We start from the raw sequence: 9,664 nt of genomic DNA on the forward strand, positions 1-9,664 counted from the left end.
TCTGGAAATACTGTATTTTTACAGGATTCTAGTGGTTGGGATGGGGCAGCCCGTGCCGGCAGAAATAGCATAATTTGAGTTTGCATTATTTGAGTTTGCATTATTTGAGTTTGCACGAGGTGGATGAAGTCGTCACAGAAAATATTTTAAAGTGTTGGATGTTGACTGTAGTTGTTTTAGTTTGTCTCCAGTGTGATCAGTGAGTACTGAGTTAATAATCCAGTGACTTCTGTTATGTACTTGCTGAGTATTGTTCACTAATTTAATGGCTTTCTTGTGGTGTGGGCAGATAGTTCTGTGTAAATTTTAAATAATTTTGCCTACAGCAATTTTCAGTGGATAATGCTGGAATGTGTTTATTTTAACCCAGGCATTCTTTCTCCTACCTTATCAGCTATCTTTATTCCTACACAGGCCTTATCACGGGGGTATTTATTTATAATCCTTTCTTTGCAGGCTTAATACTCTACACAGAAAGTGAGGCCGAATAACTGCACATGCCGAGTACTGGAGGAGAGGCTGAAGGACATCCTGTTTTGTTTCAGCAGTGTTGTTATTCTTTGGAGTGAAATGAAGAATTTGATTTTGTTTTGGAAACACTCATATTTCTGATGCAACTGAACTTCAGTAACCTTTTTGCAGCACAGATTTCAACAAATTATTTTTCTTCTCTTGAGCAAAGATGCAGAACTTGTCGGTGGCAGAAAGTCTTGGTAACACAGACATACCACGCTGTGAGCTTCCAAAAGACCTGGCAGCTGAGGCAGGTGGAGTGTCTCTCCATGAAAGTGGCTGTAACTGGAATGAAAGAACAAGGAATGAAGAAATTGTTAATCTTGAAGCAACGCAGCAAAGCCTCCCTGCAATGAACAGGGAAGGGAGAAGTTGTGAGGAGTTTTCTGAGAGCAGCTTTAGTACCTCAGAACCCAGTGGATCCTGGGGTGATTTTGAAGGCTTCACGGAGCCCTTAGACAGATCAGAGATATTCAGTGATAAACTTGAAGTTTTGGTGAAGTCAGCAACAACTCGGGGAGCCGATCTGGAGCTGAGCAGAGGAGGCTGCAGCATTTCTGCTGCCCACGTGTGTGCGGAGCCATCTCTGAGCCATGGCATGCGGGAGGCTTCGGGCTCTCTGAGAGAGGTACGTGTGCACAGCAAACCAAGGACCAGAAATGTTTGTGTGTCTGCTTCCTACACCTCCGGGTCTGTATCTGTCTTGTCTGTAGAGGGTAACTCTGCACATGCAGAGGAATTGTCCAGCTACTTCGCAGCTACCTCAAGTGGAACAAAAGCAACTTCTTTGCAGAGTTTGAAAAATACTTAAGCTGTGCTGCTGGAGAGCTTTAAAGAATGTAATGCACTATTTTGCTTCTAGGCACTAGGAATAAGTAGTCACATAGGCAAGGAGGCACGTAGGCAACATGAACCTTGCCCTGAAGGACATGCAGTGTAAAATTTAGACAAGAAAGAGCATAAGAAACGACAAATCGGGAAGGTGGGTGACAAAAGCAGGGTGGACAGAAATTCTGTGAGTGGCCTGCAAACTTATTGAAGTAAACCTACACACCATTGAGTTAGAAATTGGCGAAAACAATGTATTTTTTGTTATTTAGTGTACTACCTGAATAATATCAATAGTTTTTCTGGAATTTTAATCTGATGGTGACACACAAGACATTAGTAGAAATAATATAATTCATATTTTAGCACAAGATATAACATTCACTCTTACAATGTTAGAGCTAAAAATTTGAGTAAATAATGCAATGAATTCTTATCAGCACAAAAAAATAAGTTCAGGTAAAGGGTTATATATTGTGGGGATAAGTGTGTTTCCATGTGGATCAAACATTCATCAGCGAAGGGAAGGAAAGTAACAAAAGGGTAGAAAGAACATAGAAATACAGAACAAGATCCCCTTGTTCTTACTACTTTCATCCTAAATGACAACATTTGAAAAGAGAGAACAATCAGCTAAGACTTCCATGGGGTTAATCTGTAGCAGTAAAAACTTACTGCTTGTAGTCTGTTGGGTGAGTTTTAGTGTGCATAAGGAACTGAGACTTTCCTGGAGACAGGATTTCATGCCCTTTGCCTAGGAATTTTACTTGTTGCAGAGCTGTTACTAGTAAAAACACAAAGATGCAGGTGGAGAAGCTTCCCACACTGATTGAGTGTAGATACACAAAATACCTGGTTATTGGTGTGCACAAACACAGAATTCAAATGTTTTGTAATGCTGGAAGTGGCAGACAAGAACTCTTCTGTTGGAGAAAGAGAATGTTGTAATGACTGAAACTGAAATGGAATAGAGCAGGTTTCTTGGTTTCTTTCCAAAAGCAGCAGATCTTAATCTTACTGAAGCCTTTTCTTTACTTTGCATTTGTTAAAGGCAGAAGGAAATGTCCAGTATGAGTTAAATAAGTTAACCATGCTTAGAGTTTCAAGTTGTCTTTTCTCATCTCAAGGCAGAGAAACAACCACAGAGCTGCTGAATATCCCTTGCAGTGTAGAATATATGTGTAGCTGGTTCTTTATCCCTGTGCTTTTGGCACTGCTAGTTTGAGATCATAAAATCTTTGGACTGGGACTCTGGCTTCTGTATGATCAATAGAAAAAAGGCCAGGTGGGTTGGAAGGGACCTCTAGAAATCATCTCAGGTCAGAGGTCTGACCTTCAGTATTTATTGCTTCAGTTAATTAAATGATGTCAGTTGGGATCAGAATCATGTGCTTTAAGATGGAAACAATCATTAATTTCCTTGCAGTAGCTGGGTATTTTGCCTACAGGATTGAACACTTTGAGGATTTTTCATGTGCTCTTTAAACACTGGCCTTTGAGAGAGGGACTGGTGCATGTGTTTAAGCCATGGGGTATTTTGATATAACAGGATGTAGAGGATTTGTTCAGAAAGTACTGATGTGAACTTTGTACATTGATATTTTATAATTAGTACAAAGCCACCAGATAGATGGAAATATACCCAAACTTTGTTTCAGAAACACTCACTGAAATAGACAGTAATAAAGGTGATAAAAAAAAATCTCTTGATCTGTCTTGGCTAGACTGTAAGTCAGTGACTTGCATGTGTGTTGGAGCAGCACCAAGGCTCTAGGGAGACGCTGCAGCTGAGGCAGAGCTGTGCTTCCCTCGATGCACTCCCTGTGGCTGTAACTCCCCCCATCCCAAAGCCAAGAGCAGCTGCCTGGCTTTTCCTTGACTCCCATCCCTCTTCACTTTTGGTGCCTACCTGGAAGTTGTTTGTTTTTTTCCTTGACCATGTATGCTTTAGCAAGTGTTACTTCACAGAGCTCTGCTTCTCGAGCATCCACCAGGATCCTCCATGATGCATCCCTGTTTGTAAATAATTTACAACTTCATTGAAAGCATTGTGACACTTTGGGCAACTTTCAAAGGAATTTACCCAGGAGTCTCTGAATGTCCCAGCAGTGAATCATCAGGACAGGATTTTATCAAGGCCTTACTCCGGGAAGCAGCAGCGTGGGGCACAAATTCTGTTGAATTTTCCCCTTAAAGCATGGTCAGAGGTGAAGAAGCTCAGAAGAACCAGCTCTGTTGGTTTTGCCCACTTATCCTTAGATTAAATCCATACTCACTCAGTATTCACCCCACCTGTCTGAGTTCACTGTAGTGACACTGTGGAAATATTTCAGCTGTTCAAATTACAATTAAATGAAACTATAAAAATATGGAGTATCCATGCTTAGGGTTTTCAGACTAAATTGTTGATTGCTGGGCAAAAACCCCAAACCCCAAAACACTGTGTGTTCCATTCTTGAGTTTTCAGTGTTGCTGCTCCTGCATTGCGGTCCCTGGGCAGGGTGGTGAAGTCAATTAATTTGCTTTTATTTGGAATATTGCAGTAATTCCTTCCTTGAAGGAATAAAAGGATACAGCTTCTGAACCAGATGGCATGCCCCTAGGATAGGATGTAAATTAGGTATGTTTTCCCTTGTATATGTATTTCTTAGTTGTCAGATAACCCCACTTAGTAGTGCTTACTTCCACTCGGCCTGTCTGGATCCCTCGTGTGCTGTGGTCATTCCTCCAAACCTGCTCATCATTCCTTGAGGAGGAACAAGGGTTTAAATCTGGCTCTGATTTTTAACACAGGCTGGAAAAAGTTCGGCACAAAGCAAGGATACAGAAACATCTTCACCCCAGCTTTTTTGCAGACTTGCACAGTGCAAGTGTTTATTGTTAACTGTAGCATTTAGCAGGTATGGTACATTTGAATAGGAGTGTTTGAATACTGAGTTGGCAAAACAAGCTGTTGAATTGATACATCAGATTTGACCTGAACTGAATTAGCTGAGCAGAAGGAGGAGTCCCAAGTGTTAAATATGCAAGTCTGTGACCAAGATGCTGGGAAGCTGAAGACTAAGGTTCATCAGAAACTCTGGGACTCTTGCTTCCTTTAATTCTAGCTACTCAAAATACTCAAAACACTGAAATATGAGCTCGGTCCCTCTGCTATTAATATTAATATTAATATTAATATTAATAGTAATAGTAATAGTAATAGTAATAGTAATAGTAATAGTAATAGTAATAGTAATAGTAATAGTAATTCTAAAACCTATAAAACCATCTCTAGAATTATTGTAGCCTTTGGACTAGGTCCTTCATGAATTGTGGGCATGGCTTGTATGATGTATGTAATAAAAATCTCTTTTTTTTTAGGAAGACCACAGCTATGAGGAGATATTTAAGTTGGGCTTTCCAGAAGTCTTTGTACCACAGTCCAGAGAGTGCATAAGAAGCTTAGAGCAAGTTCTTGATGCAAGTAATGAAGATGTTTGGATTCCTGAACTTTTGAAGAATCAACTTTGGTAATGAGTTTACATTAACAGTAAAAAAAAAAAAAGGAAAGCAAAAGTTCCTCATCAATTACACTGTTTGTTTCATAATTTAGAAATCAGTGGTGCACTTAAAAATCTTTTTAGTACTGTGCTTCTCAGTGTGTAGATCTCACCAGTTTTGTGGCACGTTGTTAAAGGAAGTGGATGGTGTCTTAGCCATTGGAAAACAATGAAGGGAATATATCAAAATTACAAATTCCTGCTTAGGGTTTTTCCTGGTGTTGGTGTGCCTCCTTATGACTAAGCCTCTGGAATGCCAGAACCCAACAGGCAGCCTGTTCTTCCTGTTTGCTTCTCCTTTCTTTACAGAACATCCCACTTATTTCTTCATCATTGGAGGCTGCTGCTTCTACTAACAACTTGCCTTTTCTTCCTCCCCTCTCAGTTTTTCCCAGTTTGTAACTTCTTCTCATGTTTAACCAGATGTGCTTCAGAATCTGTGGTGCATCTGGCTTTTTCCTGGGCTACGTTAATAGCAATTAGTATCATTAACTAAGCTTTCTCCAGCAACAGCTGGAACACTTCTAGCTCTGTTACATGTTTTTTAAGGATCAGCAGCTTCAGAGCAGTATTGTAGTTATAGAACAGTGTTGCAGTTATTTTTTCATAACTTGGAGGCTTTCTGTCTAGAAAAGAGTGTCTGACCCTGCTTGAGAAATGTCCTAAGACTCAGAAGAAAAGTAGGTAAAGCTTTTAATGTGGGCACTTTCAGCCAAGTTCCCTGCATATAAGTTATATTTTAATCAGAATGAAACTTGTGGAGAAATATAATTGTAAAGGCGACTGCACTATTAGGTAAAAACAGGTAAAAACAAAAATTTCCTAATCTACTGTGACAAGTAACTAAGGTCAATGACAACTTCAAACTAAGTAAAGCCCGACTGAATTTTTATATGTGATGAATGCAGTGTAAGAATCCAAAGAACCACGCCAAGGGAGCTCTCTCCTCTGTGTTTCAGCAGTGAGTGCCTTTGCCTTGTTTTGTGGGACAGGTGAAGTGTGACCCGTGGGATGGAGAAAGACTTGAGAGACAGAGAAGGCAAAGTGCAGAGCTGACAGGGCTGAACTCTGCCCGCATTTCACAGAAACAGCTGAACACTGCGAGCCTTTGGCATGCAGCAGTCTCTGAGATGTGCTTCTAACGCCCCTCTTATCTGAGGAGCACAAACAAACACTTCTGCTGACTTACTGCTCCCACTAATTGTCAGGCCAGCTCATTAGTGCACTGGGCTGGCAGTGCGGACAAGTGTAAAAGAGTTTTCAGACAAGTTGCTTGTTAGGTGAAGGTTAGTATACAGCTGTATGTAGTGAAAATAACTGTTGCATATGTTCACTGGAAACCTCAAAGTGTGTTTTGTTTCCTAGCATGGATTCTGGAAATGTATGGAGAGCACTCAGGGACTTTGATAATGCCCCCAGCTCAAGACATCCCTGGAGTAAATCTCATTGCCAAGAAAACCTCTTGAGTGTTCTCGGAGTAGATGCAAATCAAAAGGTAATTGAACAATGGTTTTCCATTCTGCCAGCATAAACACTGGGCTGGGAATCTGATCTCCTGTGAGCTGGACGTGCAGATGCAGGAGGGACTAGATCAGGGTTAGTCACAAGGTTTATTTTTTAACAGGGAGCTTTCTAAGACAATAGCTTAGTGTTTTCTCATCTTCACATGTAAGCAACTATGAAATTGTGCAGGATCACACTTTAATTGTCTTTACAGTGAAGTCTGCCCAACACAGCTCCCTGTTGTTAGGTGGGACATCGGCTTTGGTAGAGATGGAGAAGCAGCTTTCAGGTGGTAGAGATGGAGAATCAGCTCCCTGGTGTGTGGGCAGTAGGATTGTTTACTTTTTTTTGCTCAGAGTGCAAGAAAACTGTCAGCCTCGAATATCTATATTCACTTTCTGTTAAGTGAGAATCAGATCTGAATCAGAGAGGCTGTTACAGTAATTACTGGATGATTTTACTGTGAAGAAACTGAAAGTGTGTTCAGCTTCCCCTTTCCTCACATTATTCCTCTGACTGTTTTTGTGAGGCTTGAGGGAGAGTATGTTACAAATTGGATTGAAACCAAACCAGCAGTGTTGAAAGCTCTCAAATAGAAATGTCTCTGTTTAACAATCTCTTGTTTTGAGAAGGTGTCAGGGAGGGTTTAGAATTCAGTTATTTAGCTGGGATTAATTAATTTTTCAGAATTAACTAATTAATTTTCAGAAGTAACTATTTCAATTGATTATTTGAATGCTGAAGCGTGGGGTTGGCAAGGTAATGATTTTAGGGGAGTATTTGACTTTTCATGCAAGTTATATGCAAACAGAAGGATGGTGCTGAAGGTAGAAACCTATTTTGCACTTGACAAAGTCACTTTGTAGAACTGTAATTTAACAGAGAGAAAATCTGAGACATTTCTCTAGCATAGCTAAACTCCCATTCTGTTCCTTTCTTGCCCCCCAGCATTAAATCAATGCCCAGGCAGCTTAAACTTACATCATTACTTCTTATCTATCACTGGAAAACGGTATTGCTTTTAACACTACTGATTAGGAGGCATTTCTCAGCAATGCTTTGGTGCTAATTAAGGCTAATACTAATTGGAAATGGCTTTTTTATTAATTGAAGTCACAGATTCATGTGTGTAGGTGATGCCTTGAGGGGCTACCTGGAGCAGAGGCTAAACAGAGTTAGAGAATAAAGTTGGTGTTTATTGAAATGCTTTCAAAGGATACTCCTTGGGCAGTGCAAAGCCTTGCAGAGGCTGCACCCAAGATGGACAACAGTCACCAGTTTCTCAGATGGATGTAAGTTTGGTCTGTTTTAATATCAGAAGTTAATTGTCCAATTTTGGCTTCAGGTAATGAAGTCACATTCCCTCAGTTTGCTTCTCTCCCCAGTTTAATTTTGTTTATACTTTTGGGGCCTGAGGCTGTGTTGATGACCTTGTTTCTCAGGCCTAAAAGGATTGTTTAGTCTGACCAAAATGTGAAGAAAGCTAGCTAGCATTCTATACAGACTTCAGAGTTATACACTAATGCAGTACAGAGTCTGAAAAATACAAAAGCTGAAATATAAGGCATCATTCATAGAACTGGTTCTGGCATAAAATTGCTTCAATGCAAAGGGAGACACACGATAAAATACAGCTTCAGAAAGTAAAATCTACTGGTTGTTATTTGAGGTAAACCTCTTTAGGTTGTATGTATTAAAATCAGAGAGAAATGCATAAATAAATTAATAAATAAAATGTAAATTATGTTTTTAGGACGTTTCAGAGAACCAGGCTGATATTTTTGAAGAATCAAATGTCAAAGATAATGAGGACTTTAGATTTGATGGATTCAGTGTTAATGACTGCAAAGCATTGATCCAGACCAAGGTAAGGATTGCTCTGCAAGTGAGAACTCCAGAGAACCATGGAGTGTGTTTAGCATGCTCCTCCCTGCTGTTTCAGCACGTGTCCTCATGTAAAGGCTTGGTGCTGGTAAAATTTTTGGATGTGGAGTTGGTTTTTGGTCTTTGAAACCTCTCTGACTGTTTCAGAAAAGATACCTCGGCACTTGTTTGTTTCTTGTTGTAGCAATGCAAGTTGGAAGGAAAATTGTGTCATTCTCCATTGTTGTAAAACACCTCAGTCACCTCACTCTGTTTTTTAGCAAGGTATTTTGGAGGAATTTATTTAAGCCATGGTCCCTTCCTCCATAGTGGAGAATAAAACTGAGACTGTTGTGGAGACAGACAGTTTGAGACAGATAGTTTGAGACAGACTTTCATTGCTCTGTTTTATTCTATTTACTGCCTTGGTCAGTGAAAGTGCACAACTGGTCTGGGAACCTTGTACATAAGAAATGATAGCCTGGAGAATTCAGAAATAAAACTTAAAAGGACTGAACAGCTTATTCCTTCATAATTCAGTTCTGCTTTCTTCAGTGAGTACGTGATGGGGGGATCACAGTGGCTGAATCACATTGGAAATGTGTAAAATACAGGAACAGAGTTTAGACAAAGGAGAAGTGGTTTGAGGTAGACAAAGAAGGAATAAAAGAAAAAAGAACTGAGGTACAAAGTTAAGGTAAAAGGACAATATTTTTCTGGGCTAGCCTTATAAGGGAAAGAACAAACCCCTGCAGCTTGGTGTCTCAAAGAAAAGTTAATTAAAAAACATATGTTGCTATTTCTAATTTAAATTGGATGCTTTCCATTTATCTACATATTTATGTCAATTTTTCCCTCTAAAAATTTTAAAATAAAATTTTAAAATATTATTTTAATGAAAATTTATAAAAATTGGGTTGGCATATGCAAAGTGATTAACCTCCTATAGGATGGAAAAAATTAACTAAGTTTTTCTTTTTCACTCAGCTTTCTGTGTCACCAGACTCCAGACATGGTTACCTTTTCACCTGTAACCTCTTTTTGAAGACTACGTCATCAAATGAAAGCACACAGTGTATAGCAGTCCCAAGGACGAAGCAGATTTTTTCTACACACAACCTAAAAATGAAATTTTTCAGTAGTGATGTTTGTTGAACTAAATGCAATTTTTTTTTCCTTTTTTTTTGAACTGAATGCAGTTCTGTTACTGACTTGGTGCTATAGACTACAGACATTCTTTAGGAAAGTGACATATTGCTGTATTTGAGGGACATAAGGCCACATTATTAGAAGATATTTCTCCTGTTTAGTTGAGAAGTCAAATTTTGTAATTTTGCTCTGCTAAGTTTTGCTGCAGAGTCATGCTTCTTACAGTAAATGCTGCAGCTGCGACCACGCTTGGAGATAACTCTGGT

At 39.4% G+C, this 9,664-nt stretch overlaps 1 protein-coding gene across 1 annotated transcript; it reads left to right on the forward strand.

Moving 5' to 3' along the window:
- Positions 1-682: 682 nt before the first annotated feature.
- On the forward strand, positions 683-9,404 carry CLBA1 (clathrin binding box of aftiphilin containing 1). The gene is made up of 5 exons (XM_031066343.1): positions 683-1,141; positions 4,705-4,853; positions 6,249-6,378; positions 8,140-8,253; positions 9,237-9,404. The coding sequence occupies exons 1-5, from the start codon at positions 683-685 to the stop codon at positions 9,402-9,404; spliced, it is 1,020 nt and encodes a 339-aa protein (XP_030922203.1).
- Positions 9,405-9,664: the final 260 nt, after the last annotated feature.

This window comes from Geospiza fortis, unplaced genomic scaffold, assembly GCF_000277835.1.
Source record: "Geospiza fortis unplaced genomic scaffold, GeoFor_1.0 scaffold23, whole genome shotgun sequence".
Lineage (NCBI taxonomy): Eukaryota > Metazoa > Chordata > Aves > Passeriformes > Thraupidae > Geospiza > Geospiza fortis.

Coding starts and splice junctions, on each gene's coding strand:
- CLBA1 (XM_031066343.1), top strand. CDS start 683: ATGCAGAACTTGTCGGTGGCAGAAAGTCTTGGTAACACAGACATACCA. Junction 1,142..4,704: donor CTTCGGGCTCTCTGAGAGAG/GTACGTGTGCAC, acceptor CTTTTTTTTTAG/GAAGACCACAGCTATGAGGA. Junction 4,854..6,248: donor CTTTTGAAGAATCAACTTTG/GTAATGAGTTTA, acceptor TTTGTTTCCTAG/CATGGATTCTGGAAATGTAT.